The 24738-nt window shown below is 33.0% G+C and overlaps 1 protein-coding gene across 2 annotated transcripts in view; it reads right to left on the reverse strand.

Moving 5' to 3' along the window:
* LOC108910095 (fibroblast growth factor receptor homolog 1) overlaps positions 1 to 24738 on the reverse strand; it is a 43299-nt gene that overhangs the window by 14953 nt on the left and 3608 nt on the right. For both annotated transcript variants that reach the window (XM_018714605.1, XM_018714604.1), the window contains exons 2-3: positions 5658 to 5757; positions 3331 to 3485 (exon numbers count right to left, since the gene is read on the reverse strand). In XM_018714605.1, coding sequence (XP_018570121.1) covers positions 3331 to 3485; positions 5658 to 5736 — 234 coding nt within the window. In that variant the 5' untranslated portion in view covers positions 5737 to 5757. The remainder of the gene's footprint in view (positions 1 to 3330; positions 3486 to 5657; positions 5758 to 24738) is intronic.

A 24738-nucleotide genomic window follows, 5' to 3' on the forward strand; every position in this document is an offset into this window, starting at 1 on the left:
GGACCTATGTTTATAGGAAAAAAAAAGTCTTATTTTGACCTCAAAAATACGCCCCTAAATTCTTTGTACTGAATTTTGAATCAGCCTGTATTCAGGGTGTCCCAGAATAACGTGTACAACGGAAGATCACAGATTCGTGGATTCAAAATAGGTAGATTTAGGCTAATTCAATTATATATATAATCGCTTCGTTTGGCCGCTAGATGGCCTCAAAGTTTGTGAAAATATTTTGAATTTTGTAAATAATTCGAATACGTATTATTCGATTTTGATTATTTTTGCGGTGTGGACTTTTGTTTTCAATCTACACATGTTGGTGTTTCTTAAAATTACAACTCCTACAAAATCGATGTATGGTGGTAATATCCGTTCATAACTTTTTCATCTTTTGGGCAATAATGATAATTATTTTTTATTTGATAGGCCGCTTATAGAATTCTCTTTATGAGCGGTTTGGGTACAAAAAAGTATTTTTTAAATGTATACATTATCTTGCCACCCATATTACAATCCTTAACAAAGTGCTAGTAGGCTCTGATTTTGTAGGCTGACTGTAATTTCAGTTTGCTCTTGTTTGGGATAGCATTATTATTGCCTCTATTATTCTACCCGATAGACTGAATGATGAATTTTATATAGAATTTTTGCAGAACCCGAGTTATTGCCGTTATTACTCAGAGCTAGCATGTGGTTTATGTATAATGTCGCTCCACCACATTTCAACTGTAAATGTCCGGCGGTATCTGAACCAAAGATTCACTCGTCGATGGATCGATAGAGGGGATAATTTCCTGTTAACTGGCCTATACGTTCACCAGACTTAACACCTTGCGACTATTATCTTTGGGGCACTCTGAAAACAACTGTGCATGATTCCTCATCTAACACTGAAGTGAGTTGTGGAGGCATATCCAAAAAGCCATAAATGTTTTAAAAAAATAGCCCTTAAGAACTGCAAAGGGTGTCCTTTAACTTTCTTCGCCGAATTAACCTTTGTTGTAGAAACAAGACTGGTCATTTTGAACAGTTTTTATAATAAGTTGTACTAAATTTAATAACCTTAACTTTGTTACTTTTATCTCCAGTATTTTTTATTGTATTTTATTGTTTTTACGAATTATTTCAATAAAATTAGGCACGTTGTAAATTACTCTAATTCGTCGTATGTGTGTATCCGTATCGAAAAATTAAGCAACATGTATATGTTATCGTAGTAAACAATCATTAAGAATTGGCAGGTACAATGATTTAAAGATCAACCTACAAAATCAGTGACTACTAGATAATGTAGACATTTAAAAAATATTTTTTTGTACCCAAACCGCTTATTTAATCAAAATTCTATAAGAGGGCCAAAAACTTCCAAATGGTATCACCTAACAAATAAAAAACAGTTGCCATTATTGCCCAAAAGAGGAAAAAGTTATGAACGGATATTATCATCACACATCAATTTTGTAGGAGTTGTGAGTTTTAAAAAACAGTCTGTATAACATTTGTAGATTGAAAGCAAAAGTTCACACCCCAAAAATTATCAAAATCGAATAATACGTATTCGAATTATTTACAAAATTTAAAAAAATTTCAATAACTTTGAGGCCATCTAGCGGCCAAACGAAGCGATTTTGGCTATAGGTGAATTAGCCTAAATCTGCCTATTTTGAATCAAATCTGTGGTCTTCTGTGATACACGTTATTCTGGGACACCCTGCATAAACAAGAACAAATCGAAAAGTATATTTGAAACCGAGGTAAAAATTATTTTTTCCGATAGAATGTAATGAATTAACTATATACTGATGATCATAGCATTTGTTTCTGTTATAGCCACTCAAAATTAAAGTTTGGAATTCTTTATTCATAATTTTAATTGATTTTCAGAGGTATCCAATTGAAAACTCAATCGATTATTAAAAGCACTTCGCTTTGATGCAGAAACCGTATAAAAAATAATGGATATTTACTCCTTAATCAATAATCGATTCTATATACATTAGGGTGGCCCAAAAAAAACGAATAGTTTTTTCGTGTCTCTTGTGAAAATATTTTAGTTTATCATGTTTTAAGAGCCCCCTCAAAAAATCACCTAAAAAAAGAGGTAGCTCAAGATTTTAAAAAATTTCGTCAAAAATTGAATTTTTTAAAAAATTTTTTTTCTCCCGTTATTTTATCATTTTCTAGGTTGAAAAAACAACTCTATTCTGAAAATTTCAAATCGATATTTTAATTTCTAAAGGTATCTAAAATGTTTTCGAGCGACCTCTAAAAATAAATATCAACGAACTAATAATTTTAATTTTTTTAAGAGAACAGAAATAAATCACGAGACACTTAAAAAATTTCTCGAAGTAAAATTTACTACCGCACTGACTGTGAGTATCAAATGTTTATATTTTTTAATTTTTTAAAATTTAAGTGTCTCGTGATTCATTCTTTTGTTCATCAAATTCAAAAAAATAAAAAATCAAATCAATGTTCATCAAATTCAATAAAAAAAATTTATTAGTTCGTTGATATTTATTTTTAGAGGTCGCTGGAAACATAAGTATACTACTTCGAAAGTGACCTTTAGAAATTAAAATATCGATTTGAAATGTTCAGAATCGAGATTTTTTTCAACCTAGAAAATGATAAAATAACGAGAAAAAAAATTTAAAATAGAATTCAATTTTTGACGATTTTGGAAATTTTTAAAAATCTTGAGCGACTTCTAAAAAAAAATTTTTAAGCTGATTTTTGAGGGAGCTCTTAAAACATGATAAACTAACATATTTTCACAAGAGACAAGAAAAAAAATATTCGTTTTTTGTTGAGCCACCCTAATATACAGGGTGTTTTTTAAGGTCATTTGTAGTTCCAATTGACTATTATAATCTTTTTTTATATAAAAATATATTGTGCAAATTTTACATTTTACTAAGTATATAAACGAAAAACTTTCGCAAACTAATTGAAACAGTTAAATTTTGTCACGGGCCAATTCTACTTCTCCATGACGTTCGGATTTATACACTAAACACCCCGTATAGGCAGTCACTTGACGGCTTAATACACTAAAGGACATATCAGTGCATTGTTCGCATTTAATAAATCAACTAACCTTGAAGTGCATATCAATATTTTGTTTGTGTACGTCTAATGCTAATAGAGGATGAGCGTCTACCGTCATCGCTTTGTTATTTGTAGATTGGTACTATCGCCATAACTTTATATTTTTAATTGTAAAAAGAATTCGGGTGCCTCAAGGTTCAACTCTGAGCCCCCTATTATTTACAACAATATATAAATGTATAAGCGCTAGTAAAAAAATAATAACTTTAAAAACTTTACCTTCAATAATTTTCCTCTTATGGTGCCAGCGTCGTTCAGTAATTTCCACTGTATTCTGCCTCTGTGTGGACACTGTAGTACTAGGGTACTATTTGCGACTGCTGTTATACTTTCGAAATTATCCAAGCCATAACCGTTACTCGAATATGAAGTGTCTGAAAAAAATGGAGGGAAAATTTTTGTTTCACAAGTTTCACAAGCCTGATCAAAATTATACAAGGTGTTACAAAGAAGTAGGTCAAGTCGTCAACCACAGATTCTTTAGATCATGGGACCGTCCTGACCGTCGTTATTTTTCATTTAAGCGCCTCATTTTCAAAATATGAAGTGTCGAAATTATAATGTTTAAAAAACGATTTTTTAGAAACTGTTATATTCATGCCTGTTAATAGTCCAGTCACTAAAGGCGAATATAAAGTAAAAGCTTCCAATTTTTTCGGATAGTATGGATTTTACTGAAAATTTGCATACAAGCTCATCTGACCCCCCACTTCAAGTTATATTGTCTAGATGTATGCTTTTTTCTATTTGGGGGTGAAAACTACCCTTGTACGAAAAAAATGCGAAAATCGCAGAACTCTTAAACCCTTAAAAATCCTTAAAAATTAACCTTCCATGTCCAAAAAAATAGAAAAAAAAAGGTTTTAACAGTTTAAAATATTCTTTTGGTGCATTCACAATGTATTGCATTTCTTTTATTATTCATTAGAAAGCTTACGACTCATTACAAAGTTGCAACCCTTAAAAACCATCCCTTATAATAAAATAAAATATTATTGAAAGTTTGAGATGTTTTAAAGGTGTGCATATGTTGAATTATAAACTTTTTATTGGTTTTCAAATGATCTATGATATATTGCAACTTTTCAGCCACCCAAAAAACCTTTATGGAAGACCTACCCCTCATAAAAAACGCTACCCCTTATAGAAAAATTTTCTAAAAATTAGATGCGAGTATGATGATATAATATATATTTTTTAAATTTACTCAAAAAAAACATTTTGTAGGGAATTTAAAGCACTTTAAAATCTGTGATTTGCAGTTTTTTTGAGCCCTTCGTTTTTTAGATTTGTAAGCTAAAAGTGCTCAGGAAAGGCAGTCTTGGAGCTTAGTTTTGAGCTTCTAACGGTCATAACTCCTACAAAAATTAAAAAAAGCAAATTGTTCAGTAAGAAAAAACCTACAATTTCTTATTCTATCATTTTTTTAATAACTTTGTTAGTTTTTGAAATATTTTGAAAAGAAGGCGATATTTTAAAAAATTGAAAAATTTTATTCAAAAGTAAATGAAATGAAAAATTTTTTTCAAATTCCCCTGCTGATCTACTAATAATACACAAATAAAGTAAATTGAAGAAGGAATACTTATAATTTTTTTTCCGTCAAGTCATTAATTTTAATACCGATTTTTTATTTCTCAAAAATCAAGACAATCATTTTATTTTGATTGTAACTTCATTAGTTTTCATGCTAACGACTTCCACCACCACTCAATTTAAAGGTCTTTTCAAGAACTTTTCCTCAAAAAACCTTTAATTCTTCCGCTACAGGACGTTGAACGGTTCGATTATAGCTATCTTCGAAATTGACTTCAACTTCTGTGAGTCATAACTTGGGTTCTATACCATCTACAAAAATAAAAAAACAATCTCTTTGCTATTTAATTACCTTCATTTTTGCTTATGATAATTTTTTTGATAAAACTTGTAGTTTTTGAGATATTCGCGAAAATGGCTCAAAAACGCATTTTTTGGGCTAAAAACGAACATGTTTAGGCGCAAGTAACTCATAAAGTATTGACTGTACAAAAAATTCTTATAGAATATTTTTTGCTTAGAATTCATCCCTCTATCGAATTGTGAGGTTATTTTTAATAAAAAAAATTCCCACCCTCCAGAAGGGGTGGCATACACCCCTAGAGTAAAAGCACACATCGGCACTATATAACTTTTGTTTCTTGGGCTATTCCCTAGCTACAGTCAAATTTCACGTAAATCCATTCCATCCGAAAAAATTGGTAGCCAAAATGCTTCAGTGACTGGACTATGTTTTTTGTGCAATTTTGTTAAAATAAATCAAATCATTGCCCTCTACTCCTTTCGCTTTTGTAAAAATTTGATTTAGACTACAATTTCCTTGAATATATTCGACTCGTTTGCTGTTTTTTAATTTCCCAATTACTTTTAAGCGACATAGACTTATTCTTGGCTGGTATCGATCCAGGTGTGTTTCTACTGAACATGTAACATATATTTTCAAATGTAACACCCTTATTATTAATTAAACACCCTGTATTCCTGTATTGTAATTATTCAGTTCTACTTACCTGTGGGCACTATCGCGTGTATTTCAAGCACCATGAAAATCAGTATTTCTAAGACTATATATAGCATGGAAACCTCCATATTTGTTATGCTCTGTAGCTCCTGAAAAGAACAGAAAATTTGGTATAATAAGGCTATAAGTTTGTCGTTATTTAATATATATTTAAATAATATGTAGAAAATTCCAACTTAAAGGCAACAATATTTACATCATTGGCATTTTGCTTATAAATGTTGTCAGAACAACTATTTTTATAATCATCCCAAAAGTACAATATTATGATATATCTCAATCAAAAAAGTAGCTTATTCTTGGCTAAAAAATGAAGTGAATTAATATGTTGATCATAACAAGTACAAAAATTGAAACGAAATTATTGTTGAATACCAAAGTGACAGATTTCGAATGTGTTAAAAAAATATACGTAGAATAGGTATGTACTGTACTACCCAATTCTTATTTAGGTTATACGAAATGGAGAGCACAGACAGTTATAATAGACGCCTATAAACAAAAATACATTTATAAACCCAAGAATAAAGTTTAGGCGAAATATGTATATTACATTTAGGGTGGCCCAATAGTGTGACAAAGATTTTATGTGAAACTCATGGCCTACTAGAGTAAAAAAAAGTAAAATTTGCAAAATTAAAGGGGTTTTGCTAGAAAAGTGCTAATATTTCCGAAAATAGTCATTTTAGACATGGGGTATTATTTACAAAAGTTGTAGATAATTAACATACTTATACAAAAATAAAATAATATACCGGGCGTTTCATTTAAAAAAATAGAGAAGATGTCCTTCGAAATTTACTAAACTGAGACTTATGTGTAGAACACCCTGTACAAAATTATAAAGATTTTGCTATTTTGTCCACATCTTTGATCCGCATGCCTACAAAATATTTTTTCTTAATTACTGGTAATACCTGCACAGTGGATAGACTTACAGAACCCTGTCCCAGCGAAAATTATCTTATTTTTTCAAATAACTTGGCATCACCGCATCGAATAGAAAAAACAAAGACATCGAGTGTTCCACTTAAGAAAAACCACCTTGAAGATGTTCCGCTCTAATACATATCCTGTATAATTCAAAATATTTTTAAAATGTGAACTTTTTTAAGTACATCACTCCCATAAAATATTACTTTTCAAATCTTTATAATAATAATAATTGAACTTTGTCACACTATTGGGCCACCATGTATATAAAAAAATCTGTTTTACCCGCTAGTGCGTAAAATATTTATTTTGTACTTTCGTGACTGAAATAGAATAAGAAATAATACCACTGATCAGGATTTTATATCGAATCAAACAAATGAACATCGCAAAACTGACAAAATAAACAGACTTTGCTTTATCTAGTGGAACACCCAGTATACACGATTATAGTGATTTGATAGGTCTATTTCTAATAATAAGAAAAATTATGTCAATCCTTATCTGGAATCGTAGAAAAGTTCTATTCGAATGGTGTAGAAAAGATAATGAAAAGATAAAAGTTGCATGAATGAATTTTGTACCAGATCCAATAAACAAACATTGCAAAGGCGTCGAAGTAACCCAACTCTTCTTCTTTTTTTAATAACACCCTGTATATTGCAACGATATATGGTGTATCTCTTATAGCTGTTTTACATTGACAATTTATTGTCACTTCATCAAGAAATTGGACAAGTGTAATGCACCAAATCTGCTGTCAAATAACTTCATGAATTTATTCATCAAGTTCTTGACGTATTAGAACATGTTCTAATTTTTATCAATTTCTTAGTTAAGTTCAGAAGTACCAATCCAACACATTTCCAGTCTCAGATCAGTAATGAGGTTATGTTATTGGAATATGTAAATTAATGTGTTGTGCCGTACTAGTTTTGCATTGTTTTTACTGATTTGTTACTTACAAAAACTAATATTTATATAATATGTGTTAAAACGATACCGCTATTGTATCATTACAATTATGAGTGGAAAGGTGACATTTTTGAAATTTATTTGCTTCTTTCATTTGTTGGTAGAACTGATTCATGCGTCGAAAAACTTGATAAGTCTGTAACAGTGTAAAACCACACTGTTTACCAATAAATTCGTGAATTAATTCATGGAAAACTTCGTCAATTTATTCATGAATAAATTGTCAATGTAAAACAGCTATCCAAAAATCTCCCTTTTCGTAGATATATCAATTACGACAACCTACATACTTTGAAGACCTCGTAAGTTCATTTATTAGCAAAGTCGACATTTTTAGTGTACTGCATTCCAATTGTTTTGCTGTACCTTGTACTTTGAGAACTTCACAGTTATATTTTAATTTAACGTCGTCTGTAAATTATTTTGAAAACTTCCTAGGACAAACTGCAATATAATAAAAACTCATTTTGTTCATAACAATCACTGTTTTATTACATTTTTATATTTTCCGGCATTTAAAACAAACAGCAAAACTTTTTAATTAAGTTGTGCAGTTTTATTTCTTAATTAATTAGAATCCACATCCGCAAATTTATAACAAACAGTTTTCTTAGCACCTACAGAAACAACTCGACGAGAGTTATGAGGCTTTCGAGGTAATATATGGATTTCACATCATAATTGATGTGTAAAAATATACAAAATGGTTTCATTTACCTAAAAAACAGGAAGTTGTTTATTTTGATACCTTTGCGATGTTTATCCGTCTGATCCGATACAAAGTAAAATTATAAAATATGATGGTGTCCAAAAATTTACATAAGGTTTACAGGTACTGTAGAAAAGGTACGGCATGGCATATTCGAGTCTTTGGCCGTGCTTCGTGCCATTACCTTCTCCAGCCATCAGAGTCTGTTGTGGTAACTTCAACACATGTGTTTCACACGTGCTGCATTTTAGTGTAAAGCTGCATGTTCCTCTCCTCGCCCTGAGTCTTGTTTCTTGCTAGGCTCTACCTGCCAGCAGATTGTAACAGATTTAAATGCCCCAAATATTTTGCTACATAATGCAGCCCGCCTTCCAACAACAAATTTTTAACGATTACTTTGTTGGACAAAGTATTGTGACTTCTCTAGTCATTTATAAGCCAAGGAATAAATAAAATTGACAAAATATACTCCTCTAAATCTACATATGTTTTGATTTTCTTTTACGAATATTTAGACTTGATTTGAATAAGCTTAAGTAAAGTAACTTAGCATTTTATGCATGGCAGTAGAAAAGCCTATCAAGTAGATAATTTTGATAAAAACAGCGCCCTGATAGCGTAAATGCTTTTGAGAAAACGTACATGCTTCAAACCTGCATTAAGAGAGTACGTTACTTTTATACTATTTCGCTTTAAACTCAAAGCAATGTATTCAAAAGGGGCATAAAAGTAAACCTACGGCCGTCTGTAGCAAAGCCAAGGCTGTCGATTTTAAAATTCGGTATGAATAAGGATTAAGTTGTGTGTGATGCACACAGAAATGTTTTTATTTACCACCATTCGTCTCTAGTATGCTGAAGTGTTTAGTACCGAACCAGATGTGTTGAACAGCATACAATTTCAGTTATTTACTTTAGTGAAAACTATGAGATCTAGAAATTTAATTTAAACAGAAAAGGTTTGTTCCACAGGTACTGAGTGCAACAAAAAAAAATAACAAATTTCTTGGAATATAATGGAAACTACTTTTTAGCTTTAGTACACATCAATAATGAAGTGCTGCACTTTGGCGCGTTGCTTTTATTGAATGGGTTTTACATGATTTTAACAGCATATGACATACTTGAAATCTTTCGCAGTTTGTTTTTTTGCCTGTTTACCATGCGTCACATCATACCAAGTGTGAAGTCAACTGGCAGTAGCGGCTATAGAAAATTTTAACTGAACAGCTCTTTGCAAGCGTTCAGAATAGATAAGATAAGATTCTGCTTAAATTTAAACTGTTTACGATTTGATTTTGTTGCTGAATAAGAAGTGGATCTTACTTGTGGAAGGGCGAAATGGGCGGTGACTATTAGACGCCTTCATTATAGCCATCTTTCTCTATCACACGGATTTCTATGACTTTCTTTATCGCTCTCACGTAACGCCCGATGAACCATGGGGACTTTCCGACCCTGTATAGTCTTTCCGATATCAATTGAAGAACCAAGAGTATGTATAATATGTACCAGGTTCGGTCGCTGACGCAGCCATATTTATTTAGCCATATCCATATACAGGTCTGGTCGAACTAAACATGGAGGTGGTAGAAATGTATACGCCCAAGAAATGTTGAAAATGCGAGCGAGGGCAAACGAAATACAAACACGGCTGCATCGGGCCACTGGGCAATAAATCTCAGCTGTTGACTAATGGCTGACAAACTGCCCAGCAGTGCAGTGCAGCAATGCGGAATTTGTTGTGATTCAGGTAATTTTAATTTATTATAGGCACCTTCTATTAATCATTGATATTACAATTGCAAAAGGGAGAAATAATATTATTACAACACGGCATTTTGGAGACCTTTTGAAACGAAACAAAACGAAATTTACCATCAATATAATAAAATTGTTTGAGGACATAAATAATTAAAATATGTTGTTGCGAAATGTACATACAGGGTGTTAAAAAAAGAGTGTATAATATTTAAGGAGGTAATAGTATGAACCAAAATAAGCAGAAAAGTCTCAATAAACATGGGTCCGCAAAGTAACGGTTGCGGAGATATGGAATGTTTTATGTTTTTTAGCCCCTTTTTTTATTTTGCAAAAACGTTGTGTATTTTCTTATAATAGTTGGTTGATGTTTAGTGAAATAAACAGTACGTATTTGACAGTTGTTCTCAGTGCACAAGTTTTCTTTCGCTATGGCTGGTTACTCTAACGCAGAATTAACAGACATGCATTTCATGTATGGTCGTGCTAATGGGAACGCCACCGAAGCGCGACGTCTTTATGTTGACGCTTATCCAAATCGCCAGATTCCTTCACAACGCATGTTTGGAAGAATTCACCAAAGATTGCGTGATACCGGTTCCTTGAGCAAACAGTGCCATTTATCCGGAAGACCAAGGTCGGTATCCACTCCTAGAGCAGAAGAAGAAATTCTAGCACTGGTAGAGCAGAATCCAGGTACGAGTGTGCGGAGAATATCAGCCGAGGTAGGAATTAGTGGTCCTCTTGTTTGGAGAATCCTTCACGAGCAACTGCTTTATCCATACCATGTGCAACGAGTACAGGCCTTAAATCCAATAAATGATCATCAAGCACGTTTGGTTTTTTGCCGCTGGTTTCTACGTCATGATGCTGAAGACCCTCGTTTTCTTGCAAACATTCTTTTTACTGATGAGGCCGGGTTCACAAGAAATGGAGTGTTTAATTTTCACAATACGCATATTTGGGCCGACGAAAATCCTCATGCTCTAATAGAATCTGGACATCAGGCACGTTTTTCATTAAACATTTGGATGGGTATTGTAGGTGACAGGTTTCTAGGTCCTGTTGTTTTACCAAACCGATTAACAGGCGCTGCTTACCTCAACTTTCTGCAGAACACACTGTATGAGTTTTTGGAAGACATTCCTTTGAATCAGAGGCAACAAATGTGGTTCCAGCATGATGGTGCTCCAGCTCATTTTTCCATGGCCGTTAGAGAGCATTTACACCAAACTTTTCCACATAGATGGGTAGGAAGGGCCGGACCTGTTTTATGGCCTCCAAGATCGCCTGATCTGAACCCTCTAGATTTCTTTGTTTGGGGATATTTGAAGACATTAGTGTATGGTACTCCTGTAAATAGCCTGGAAGAGCTGCAGCTACGGATTAATCAAAAGTGTCAAGAAATCCAAACCAAGGAGGGTGTTTTCGAAAGAGTTCGAATATCGTTGAGACGAAGATGTCGTGCCTGCTTGGAAATGGACGGAGGGCACTTTGAACATCTTCTGTAACTTTGTTTTTTGTTTGTTAAAAGCTTCCTTTGTCGGTTTATTCCTAATAAAATAAAATGTTTGAGAAACGAATAGTGGTCCATATCCCGCAACCGTTACTTTGCGGACCCATATTTATTAAGACTTTTCTGCTTATTTTGGTTGATACTATTACCTCCTGAAATATTTTACTCTTTTTTTAACACCCTATATATATATATATAATAGATATGTTCTACACATTATGTACAAATTATTATAATTTTTTACCTTTAGCAGAAAACTTTTTTAGGGACGCCTATGAAAGTCATTAAATTTTATTGCCAGGCATTTTTTTTATGTTCAACGACTTCGGAAAGACTGTATTAAGTATTATATTTGCTAAAGAAATTTGTAACATAATTTAAAAACGCCCCGTCCAGTTCTGTTGGTGATTCAAGTGCTGTTATTTGTACCACAGAACCCTGACAGCAAAGCGTTTTAACCTTTCCTAGTTTTCTACGGATCTAGTAACATGGAAAAAACTGTATACCTGTTCAGTTCTATTCCGGATAACTATGATAACGTAAATTAAAATAAGAACCCTTAATATAGTACCACTTTACGCTTTTTATAAAGTCCAGGTTACAAGTCGCGATCTTATCTGTGATTCGAGGAAAAGAGTGCACATCCGCCAGGCGTATATTTAGGTGCTGTCCAAAGAAGCGGAAGCTAGTGTTATTATAAAGGGGAAATGAGGATTTATTTTCTTATATAATACGTTTATTTTATGATACCTACCTTGGTGTGGAAAGAATATTTTTGTTTTTGGGGAAAAAGTAGGTTTTACTATCAGTCAAAAAATAGTTTTAAAAATAAATAGGGAAAATATTGGTTAGGTAAAAAGACCATTCAATCTTGTCATACTGACAATGGTCTTCTGGTTGCAGTGCAGTTGTTGCATATTTTACTCAAGTCCAAGAGCTGTAGAGATGACTCGTATACTCTAAGCTGTGTGTACAAATTTTCTTTTGGCCACCCTATATGTACATCAGGCAGTTCCGTACACAGCAGTCGTATTAAATTAACCCACAGGCCCACGTGCTCAACCGACCACACATTAATGCAAGTAAATCTTTCATCTGCAGCCTCACTATAATTCATTAATGCAATAAATATTACCATTCAAAGTTATAACGGTTATAATAAGTTTGAGTACGTACAGGTAGACGTGCCGGAAAGGATTACGGTACAATTTATTTTATGATATTAGATGGGTATCAGGGAAAGATCATCGTATTTTTTATCGCTTAAGTTTTAGGGTTGATTCATTATTTTAACACTAGGCTTCGACGGATATGAATGTTGGACGATAAGTTACAATCTTTTTTGATATTACAGGGTGGCTTTGCACGGAATCCGATTGTATTTTTCAGTAGATGACACGTAAATGAGGCGTCTTTTATGAGTTTTCCGAAAAGTATATGCTACAACTTAACTTATAAACACACTCTCACTATTTAATTTTATGAAATTATTATTTAACAGGTACCACAAAAAGAAAAATTGTCTGTAATTTTCATGCGACATATGTTACCCGTGGTATTTTTGCCTCCTGATCACGAATTCGGTGTCATAATTGAGCCATCACATCACAGGAATTTCTTAACCTCAAAAAACAAGTCAAAAATAGCAAAAATTCACTAAAAAGTGCTAGGAAAAATACAAATTTTTTTTCTATATTCAAATATTCATTTATGTGGTTAAGACCCCACCGAACGTGAATCCGCGATCAGAATTGACGTTTTTTTTCTAACCTCAAAAAAAATGGGTCAATTAAGGTCAGATATCACAAATTTTCAAAAAATAAGATTCGCGCCAAATTTGGTATACAGGGGTTTTCGGAGTCACTGATCACGGATCCGAGGTCAATTTTTTGAAAATTCAAGATGGCGGATCCAAGATGGCCGACCAAATTTTCAAAAAATAATACATTCGCGCCAAATTTGGTATACGGGGGTTTCCGGGGTCGCTGATCACGAATTCGAGGCCAATTTTGGAAAATTCAAGATAACGGATCCAAGATGGCCGACCAAATTTACAAAAAATAATACAATCGCGCCAAATTTGGTATACGGGGGTTTTCGGGGTCACTGATCACAAATCCGAGATCAGATTTACAAAATTCGTTTTTAAAAATTTGATCAATTACCTATGTACTTTACTACCTGAGATTAGGCAGAAAATCAGATATTTTACGGAAAAAAGAAGATATAGCCGAAAAAAAAGGTTAAAACATGATTGGGTACTCAGGTTATAAAGTAATCAAAAATATTATGTACAAAATGAATTTCGCAATTGACCTCGAATTCGTGATCAGTAGAGTTCGCGACTCGGTTGGATGATCATAACCGTCGCGTCGGCCTTTCACTACAGCGCATCGTACCAAACCGGTAATAACGGCAGTTATTGGCTTCGCGTTTGCTTCGTGTATACATGTTTTAATATTCTAATAATGTCGAACGCACCAAGGGGTGGAAAATTGACCTTTCGCTGATAAAGTACGAAAATTTATTTATTTTTATTTATAACTACCTGTTTATTTATTTGTTTACGATGAACATGCCTATGACTAGCCGACGAAAGCCCCGAACTCTAGTGATCAGCGACCCCGAAAACCCCCGTATACCAAATTTGGCGCGATTCTGTTATTTTTTTAAAAATTTGGTCGGCCATCTTGGATCCGCCATCTTGAATTTTTAAAAATTGACCTCGGATCCGTGATCAGCGACACCGAAAACCGCGTTCCTTTTAGGACACCCTTTAACTGTGTTCCATTTTCTGCTGTTTTTACTCTTTCTCAAACTGCACTTTTTTCGCAAATAGATCGGGAGTAGATGTGATGTTAAATTGTTGTTAGTTTTTAGTTGTCATTTGATTCGAAAATGATTTTTTTATTACCGAGTTTGCCATCGGTGAATAATTTTTTGTGTAATATTTTTAGAAGCATATTGTGATTTTATCTAGAAAACCTCCTTAAGCACTAAAACACCCTGTATTTATTTCACGCAATAGTTCAAGAAATGACACAATACCATATTTCAGGCTCATTTTAATTATTTGAAATAATTTGAAACGCAGTGATCTGGTTCATATAATTCAAAATTATTGATTAAATTTAGACTTTACAAATAAAAGATAATAGTGTATGACCTCATAATGATAGGAATTTATTTATGGTGCATATTATAAAATTATCATAATTTAGATAAAAACACATTTCGTTGCAACACATATTTTACAGAGTTCCAATAGAATTATTCACATTGCTATATAAATACATAAATTCATTCATCAGATTGCGGAATAATAATTATAAACTAGGAACAGATGTAGCGAGAATTACTGGAAGTTTCGGTGATTAAAGGAAATGCCGGATAGTCAAAAATAGATTATTCCGAATAGATTTGTTTCGAGGAGGTAAAGCGATTTTTTTTAATCTCCAGAAATGTTTCAATCATATCTTCAGTAGTACAATCATTGATCCACCAAAATGGTCCACTCCGTATATTTTTAAACGGTTTGCGCTTCATTTCTGATAACCAAAATAGTCGTAATGGTTTAGAAGAAAGGTTTAATCGCATATCGATTGCCTATAGCAATTAACAATAACAACTCTTAACTTAAAAGTAAATTTAATCCCACGGTATTTAATCTCTAGTTGACTAAAAATAACTCTCTTTATTCAACAAATATCATTGACTCCCAACGAAACTCGAAGTAAATTCTATTGGCAGCTCTATCACTTTTCCTTAATTTTTTGAATAAGGAAATTAAAGTCGCCATAAAATACTGTTTTTTTTTAACATCTGGTACAACTTACATACTTTGGGAGGTCCGTTCTTTACGTCAAAGGAAGTAGTTGTCGACACTGTAATTTTAAAGTTAATATCTAACACACAAACATTCCTTAATTGTGAAATTATTTTTCGACCGCAACTTTTCAATCCGTCAATATGTTTACACCTTCAACACAAAGATAATATCAACATTATCTGTCCCAGAACTTATTTATAATTCTTATTTTGTCTCAGACAACTGACATCTACCGTCGGTCGGAGTGACAAAAACTACGCTAAAATATACAAATTGTATAAACTCCAAAAACAAACGCGATAATCTGATTTAACCGGAAAAATGGAACGCACTGTACAGTTTGTGACGAAACATCTTGTATAGTGACGATAATTACTGGAACAAAAATTCTGTAGTACCAGCTAGTGTAGTAATTCCTTGACAAAACTAAATTTGTATTCTTTGTCATGGTCAGAAATCCAAAAATAAATTCATTACCCCATTTGGCGCTCATAAAAACGGTTTGGATAGCCCAAACTTAGGCCTGAATGCAAATAAGGTTTACCTTTACACAATATCAGATCGGTCTGTCGAAATCTGATATGTACAAATATACAGAGTGGCTCAAAATAAGATTGTTCAAGGTAACTTATGTAATATAGTTCGAAGAAAATAATGTCTATAATTCTTTGTAGAAAATTTCATTTGATCTCTTGCATTTCCTTTGCCGAGTACTATACAACGATATATAGAAGAAAAACAATTGAGGCTGGTGTTTTATAGACAAGAAATCGCACTTTTGGTAAGACGATGGTAGAACATGTAAACTATAGTAATGTTGAAATACAACGATTCCTTTAATTTTTGAAATATCACTTCCTGAACCCTGCCTATTGGACTATAAGTATTTCAATCATCGTAATTGTAGGTGATTAGGTGAATGTGCAAATTCATATTCACATTCTTGAATCCTTGATTAAATTGTAATTTTACATTAAAATTTGATCTATTTTATAAATTTTCTAGTTTCAGCATGAAATTCAAGGATTAAAATAAATTGACGGTAAATTGCAATGCAATGTCGTTGTGAATTCAAATTTCGCAGCAGGCAATCTATTTTATTTTTTGTAATTTTGCAGCATCATTTTTGAAGTGTTCTAATCACTACTGCAGGGCACTTCTGTGAAGCGAGCTAACCCCTATAATTTATAAAGAAGTCCACACACGCTTCGTTTGATTAGACCCAGCTCTAATTTAGCAGACAAATTGTATTCTGTTTTTAAATGGGAAATAAAACTGTGCAATGAGAGTGGAAAAGTAACTATATCACAATTGCATTGTGAAAAATGTATATAGACTACAAAAGCCCATCGGAAATGTTCAAAGGGTCATTTGACCCAGCATGAATTACTTACAAATCAATACTACCACATATAAACAATAACTTTAGAAACTATGCCGTCAATTCTTGTGGGTACAGGTGAGTACACAGGTAAGCTAAACCTGTCCACCAAGGGGGGGAGGTTTTCGGCAAAACATTTTTGTACGGCATTTTTAAAATATATAGGTTATACAAAAAAATTAACCTCGACCTAACGCCGTACAAAAATAGCAATACCGGAAACCGGGAAAATTTTTGATTTTCCGAAAATTTCGCCCGGGTTTTGGTGACTTATTTACAGTGCGGCATTTATACTGCAAGTTTCGGATCGATACAGATAAAATTTTAAGCGACGCCGTACGTACTTGCTGATACAGGGGTTAGGAATACAGGGTGCAACCCTCTATTTGTAAGTAGGTAGCGTATGAAATAACCACCCCTCAAGCCATTTTTTGCCATAACTTTTATATTTCGTAAAAACTCTATATCCAAAAATACGCATTAGATAAACTGGTTCTTTTAGAAACTTTTGCCTCTCTAGCAATTTACCTTTAAAACTTTTCGTTTATTAATAAAAAAAATAAAATGTATTACCATTCACCTCACACCGTATATGATTGCAATCAATCAAAGAAAAACTAAGTGCGCTGCTGTCATGCCAGTTGTCACAATTAACTCTTCTGTAAGTTGTCACTGTTATCAGCTAAATACTTTTTGGGTGTAAATTAACAAGAATTATGCCAAATTTTACTAATGATGAATATGTGGACATGCTACAAGTGTATTTTGAATGTCGCAAAAACTGTGCTGCGGCAACAAGAGCGTATAATGAGAGATATCCAAATCGTCAAGTTCCCCACAGACAAACTTTTTCGGCGGTAGAACGAAGACTTCGGGAAACTGGAAAAATACAGCCGCATATTGAGGGTACCGGCCGAAGACCTACTGTTCGTACTATTTATCTTGAGGATGCAGTACTTGAAGAGTTTGACGAAAATCGTCAGACTAGTACGAGAAAAACAGCAATGCACTTAAATGTGTCCCATAGTGTTGTTTGGAATATTGTCCATGATAATTTATTATATCCTTTTCACCACCGGCCAGTTCAAGCTCTACTTGAACCAGACATGCATAAGCGAGTTGTTTTTTGCGAATCGTATCTTAATATTCTAAGAAATAATTTGAATTTTGCCTCAAAGATACTTTTCACAGATGAAGCAACTTTTCAAAGACATGGTTTAACCAATATGCACAATCTTCATTCCTGGGCTCATGAAAATCCTCACGAAGTATCTATGACAACATTTCAACATAATTTTAGTTTAAACATTTGGGCAGGAATTGTAGAAAATGTGCTTGTCGGCCCTTTTGTTTTACCTCATCGACTTGGTGCTGTTGAATATTTGCAGTTCTTAAATGAGCATCTACCACCACTTCTGGAGGAAGTACCATTAAATGTACGTCAGGCCATGTGGTACATGCATGACGGGGCTCCTGCTCACAGCACTGTAGTAGTTAGGCGGTGGCTTAATTTAAATTACCCGAATCGTTGGATAGGTCGCGGCAATGAGGCACCTATCTCTTGGCCTGCACGTTCTCCCGATCTAACGCCCATGGATTTTTTCTTTTGGGGACATATAAAAAGTATTGTTTATGCGACCCCAGTTGACAGTGTTGAAGAGCTACAGGAAAGAATATTCGCGGCGGCTGATGAGATTCGCAACAATCCCATAATTTTTGCTCGAGTCCGTAACAACTTTGATAAACGTGTTAGGTTGTGTTTAGAAAGAAATGGCAATTATTTTGAAAATGTCCTTTAACTAAGTTTTTTGTTTTTTCTCTTTTTGATAATAAATTATTTCTTAGTTTCGTTTTCATTGTACTTCTATTTAATAAAAGTTTCTGCGACATTCAAACAGTTATTTGTGCAACTACTGTAAAGAGTGTGTATTTGTTGTACGATGCATGAAGTTTGCAGCTCGAGACGAAGTTGAGAGCTGCAATCATGTTAAGTGCAACAAATATGCTTTTTGCACATGTTGCACGCAACATTTTTTCTACGATTGTTTTTATTTCAAATTTTATTTAACAGTATTTTACATAATATTAAAATTTTAACTGACAACTGGAAATTAATTGCGCAAATTGTCAATGTCAGACGTTAGGTACTTATGGATATGCTTAGATTAAACTTGTAATCAATATTTTTTTTGTACTACTGTAAAAAAAGTTAAACTTTTGGCACAGTAGGTAGTGCAATAAGTAGTAAATTTTGCACGATCGTAGAAAAAAACACTTGTAGCATGTCCACATATTCATCATTAGTAAAATTTGGCATAATTCTTGTTAATTTACACCCAAAAAGTATTTAGCTGATAACAGTGACAACTTACAGAAGAGTTAATTGTGACAACTGGCATGACAGCAGCACACTTAGTTTTTCTTTGATTGATTGCAATCATATACGGTGTGAGGTGAATGGTAATACATTTTATTTTTTTATTAATAAACGAAAAGTTTTAAAGGAAAATTGCTAGAGAGGTAAAAGTTTCTAAAAGAACCAGTTTATCTAATGCGTATTTTTGGATATCGAGTTTTTACGAAATATAAAAGTTATGGCAAAAAATGGCTTGAGGGGTGGTTATTTCAACCCCTTTCGAGGGGTTAAAATTTTCGAAAAATAGTTGAAAACTCGCATCTGTATTAGTAAACAACCTGTAAAAAATTTGTTATTTGTACCTCGTTCGGTTTTCAAATTACAGCCAATTTTCATAATTTTTTTGGAAACTTTGATGGCCCATATCTCTTCAGGGGTGAACATTTTACTAAGGCGATTTTTTGCAGTTCGTGTTCTTTTGAAATGTAGATTCACTGGTATCATTTATGCTACTCCATTCAAAAACACCCTGTATACTTTAGAAATGCCGTACAAAAATGTTTTGCCGAAAACCACCAGTTTGGGACAGTGGGACAGTTTGACAGGGGACAGTGGGACAGGTGGACAGTTTAGCTTACCTGTGTACTCACCTGTACCAACAAGAATTGACGGCATAGTTTCTAAATTTATTGTTATATGTGGTAGTATTGATTTATAAGTAATTCATGCTGAGTCAAATGACCCCTTGAAAATTTCCGATGGGCTTGTAGTCTAATAGCATATTTTCAACGTCCTAGCTAAAAAGGGATATTTTGATAAAAAGCCAGTAGAGTAGAGTATAAAAAACATGAATGCGATAAAACTAACACTTACATAATCTCTTAAAAAATTCAAAGCATCCAGTGTTTCAGTTTAATCTAAAAGATCGTGTAGGCAGTTAAACGGGTATAATCGTTTTCTCTATTCACTCACAATAGCCCCATTTTACGCGCTAGTACAGCTGTTTCGGGTAATTATGGTGGTTTAACACAAACTTAGAGGAACAATAGAAATATTTGTGGAAATATTATAGACTCACGTAATCCGATACTCCTTCGGTTTATCGCAGATGCATTTTACTTCAAACAGGACTTAAAACGACCGAAAGGAAAACAATCGACAATAAAACAAAATTGAAACTGGTTACATAAAAGGAACATAAGTATATGGATAAGTTAAATAGGTTTTTATGCAACAAATATTTAGTAAGGAACAATTGCGTTAAAGGGTTCTTTATTGGTTTTTTGGTTTGTTCAGTATAACTCAAAAGCTAAGCGGAATTCAGAAAATTTGCAAGGGTACTTTTTTTTATGGAAAATTACACATTTAGTAGGAAAATGCTTGATTTTGTATTACTTGTAAGTAAGTGAATCAAATAATTCGTATGGTCACAAATCGACCGCGCTGTGGTTTGCATAAGCATGTTACAAGTCGATTAGAACACCACAGACATTTAGCATACACGATGCCTAGCACCGATTACGCTTTACGCCTTCCTCGAGCAGATGCAGAGGCAAGCTAGGTACTACCTAGTACCTATAATTGATAAAACCGGACATAATAAATGTACCGCCTTTCGCATGGAAGTGCTTCAAAAAGAATGTTAATGGTTTATTTTCCATACTGCTATTGTTGTCGTAATATTCATTCGCAAGGTACTGGGAAGCCACTAAGAGCATACTAAGCAGACGTAACTTAAGCATGTAGAAATGCTTAAACGATGAGTTGAATCCTTAATAAGCAATGAGATTTGAATTGCCTGTTAAATGACATCCGGTGCTGGTCCAAGCAGTGCTCGCATACTATTTGTTTTGTCTCTACAGGGCGTTGTAATGCCCATGGCTAACGGTAGCCAAAATTTTATTGGAAGATTTCATTACGGTTTCATAAACTGAAAACGGGTCTGCGTATCCGCGCAGCAGCGGTATTTAAATGTGCTTTTATGCTAAGCCTTTAGAATTTTATAGATTTTTTGAGATCAAACCAGAAAATTTTAGAATTTGTTTCTTTATGTGTTGGATTTTTAGATAGATTTTCGAAATGTTAATTTTTTGAAGTGAAGCAATATACAGGGTGTCTCTAAAGGGTCTGTACAACGCTCCACCAGCTCAATATAAGTCGATTTAATTAAATCTGCCTTAGACCAAAAATTAATAACAACGGAACTATAGGGTGTCAGCTAATTTCGTGAAATTTCGTATCCGAGTTTTTTTTTGGATGAGAAATTCGAATTTATCGACGATTTGGTTGTATCTTCTAGAGGGCGCCACAAACGATCATTAGGACGCATTTAAACTGCCAAAACTTTTTTGTGCCACGGTGTGTTTCAGTTTGGGTTGGAAAAATCTTTTCCCCCAACATTTCTGCTTAAAAAAGGTATAACCATGCTAATATCTCTAAAGTCAACCGTTTTCAACTAAAAGGCATTTAAATTTGTAAATGCATAAGAAAATTGTAAATGCATAAGAAAATTTGTTTAAAAGTTATTTTCAACTCCACTGATAAAAGAAATTAGTAGGCATGAATTAGGCAGGAAATAAGACGTTCGAGGATTTTCATCACATGACTTGTTCGAGGGGTCATTAAAAATAACAAAACCGCGGGATGCTATTAAATTAGAGGGTTGAAATTGAAGATAGGGGTGAAAAAGCACCTTTGCAGTTTTCTAAATATAGCACGAAAACGAAGTAAAATTTCGGTATAGTTCACAGGAAAAATTTTGTAGATAATTGAATTTCTCATCGAAATGGCTTATTTAAAAAATTTAAAAGAAAAATTTTATGCAAAAAATCGTTAATAAACAATTTTAAAGAAAGCAAAAAATAAGATTTTTTAATTTTTTTTACCGTTTTCACAAAATAATTTAGATTTTAAAATTTGTATTAGGACATTATTTTAAAAAAAATCAAAAAATCTTATTTTTTGCTTTCTTTAAAATTGTTTATTAACGATTTTTTGCATAAAATTTTTCATTTAAATTTTTTAAATCAGCCATTTCGATGAGAAATTCAATTCTCTACAAAATTTTTCCAGTGAACTATACCGAAATTTTGCTTCGTTTTCGTGCTATATTTAGAAAACTGCAAAAGTGCTTTTTCACCCCTATCTTCAATTTCAACCCTCTAATTTAATAGCACCCCGCGGTTTTTTTCATTTTTAAGGACCATTCGAACAAATCATGTGATGAAAATCCTTGAACGTCTTATTTCTTTCCTTTTTTGGAAAAAATGAGAATTAAAACGTATAATTGTAAATGCGACGAAAATCGAAAAATTGGCCAAGTTTGAGCGGTCATATATCAGTGAATTTTCATCCAAAAATACTTTACAACCTCTTGTTTTAAAGGAAATTTTATCTACTTTTTTTCTATGAAGCAATGCCTATACCTATCTTTACTCAAAATAAAACTAATAATAATAATAATAATAATATATCTACTCCTCATTCTAACTACGAGAATTAGCCCAGAAGTCGGAGACTTGTGCGGGAGAGGAGGCGGCATATTATTATTAAGCAGGCCGCATTTGCTAGAGGCAAAATTCAAAATTTAAAATTCAAATTCATTTATTTTCCAGAGATATACATACATATATATAGGAATAGTCATATAAAACAAAAACAAAAACAAAACCAAACTAACATATTACCACAAAAGAAAAAAAAATGAAATGATAGTTACTTGTCAGTGCCGGTATAATCTACAGCAAAGAATTCATCTAGACTATACAAAGATCGTTCCAATAAAAACTTCTTTAATTTGCTCTTTGTGTAAGTGAGTCTGTTATTTCAGAAGGTAAATGATTGTAAATTTTAATAGCCAGACAATTCTGTGATTTGAGAAAAAAGTAAAAAAAAACAGAAAATCGAATTTTTTGCTTTTCTTTCAAATTGTTTATTAACGATATTTTTGCATAAAATTTTCCTTTTAAATTTTTTATGTAAGCTATTTCGATGGGAAATTCAATTCTCTAAATAATTTTTCCTATGAACTATAGCGAAATTTTGCTTCATTTTCGAGCTACAATTAAAAAACTGAAAGGGGTCCATTTTCACCCCTATCTCCAATTTCCACCCTCTAATTTAATAGCACTCCGCGGTTTCTTCATCTAAAATGACCATTTGAACGTTTCAAGCAATGAAATTGCTTGAACGTTATAGTTCCTTTTAACCCTGTGTTTTTTTATATGTATAATCAACAGCCTATAGGGGCAATCGTTTATTAGCAAGAAATTTACTTTTAAAGGAAACAGTTTATTTGACAATCCTCATAATTTCACATCTGGACTCTCCGAGATTTTTAAGAAAAAGTGAAATCAATCAGTAATATACAGGATGTTCCGAAATTAGGGTTTATGAAGATAAATTAATGAAATTTCAAACTGGATATTACTTCTAAATTTGTGGTTACATTTTACCCTAACTTTTGAATATGGAGATTTCTTCCATTTGATACAAAAAGCGGCCCGAAAAGTTCTGCTTTGATTTTTATTTATATTTGTTTTATTAATTAATTAAATAATGTCTCGGGGATTAAATAGAAAAATAAACGAATAAGTATAAATGTAATTTAAATGTTACCGTCGCAATTATTGCATGTCAGAATACACAAAATTAAAATGCCATTTAATATCACAGGTTACTTCGCAGTAGGAATTAAAAAATACACTTTAGTGCTTTTGGTATGTTAATCCCTGCGCCCATTTTAATGCTACCTAAAAATATTACGTTATTTACGAGAATTAAAGTAGTTTGTACTAAAAAACAGCTTACTTAAAGCCATAATTCTAAAAATATTTTACTTGCCAGAAATAAAATCCGAGGGCCGTACGAGAACAAATTACGAAGGGTATATTTAATGACTGATGAGCCTCACGAACGGCGAAACGAATTTTATAACTTCAGACGTTCCTTTAACACTGCTCCCCTATTGTACCTTTTAAATAAATTATAAAAAAAACGTAGTAGCCCTCTAGGGACGTATTATAATCTGAGACTCATACACGCAGGCTACTTTTTCTGTGACCTAATTAATAAGTTATTTCCAGAGATGACGAACATCTCTGAGAAAATTACAAAGTGCGTTGTTAGCCGCACAAGAGTATGTAAATAAATCATTTCAGTGCATTAATTTATTGGTTCCAGAAAAAAAGCACTTAACAAATGCAAACACAATATATTTTATACTCGGTAGTTTTAAAGTCCTTTATTTGTTGCTAGTTTCGGAGAGTAATGTCTCATTTTTAATCACCCAGAGATCTAACAAAATCAATGAACGTTTACTAAGGTCGTTGTAATTTAGTGAATTGAATTTTAAGGAATTTAAATTGTTAAATTATTATATAATTACATATTTTTAATTATCTCAAGCCACGTAATTCACAAATCAGTCTTCTACGTGACTATCTTAGGTCTAAATTACATTTTTGCCCTTAAATACGGGATATAACTAAAAAGATTGGCCAATGGCGAAGTCCACAAAAAAAAAGAGATGCTGCGTCGAGTTCAAAAAACGGGCTGCATATTACAAGGGTAGGCACATCACAGGTTTTTTTATATGTGAGAGTATAGCTTT

This window comes from Anoplophora glabripennis, unplaced genomic scaffold, assembly GCF_000390285.2.
Source record: "Anoplophora glabripennis isolate ALB-LARVAE unplaced genomic scaffold, Agla_2.0 scaffold418, whole genome shotgun sequence".
Lineage (NCBI taxonomy): Eukaryota > Metazoa > Arthropoda > Insecta > Coleoptera > Cerambycidae > Anoplophora > Anoplophora glabripennis.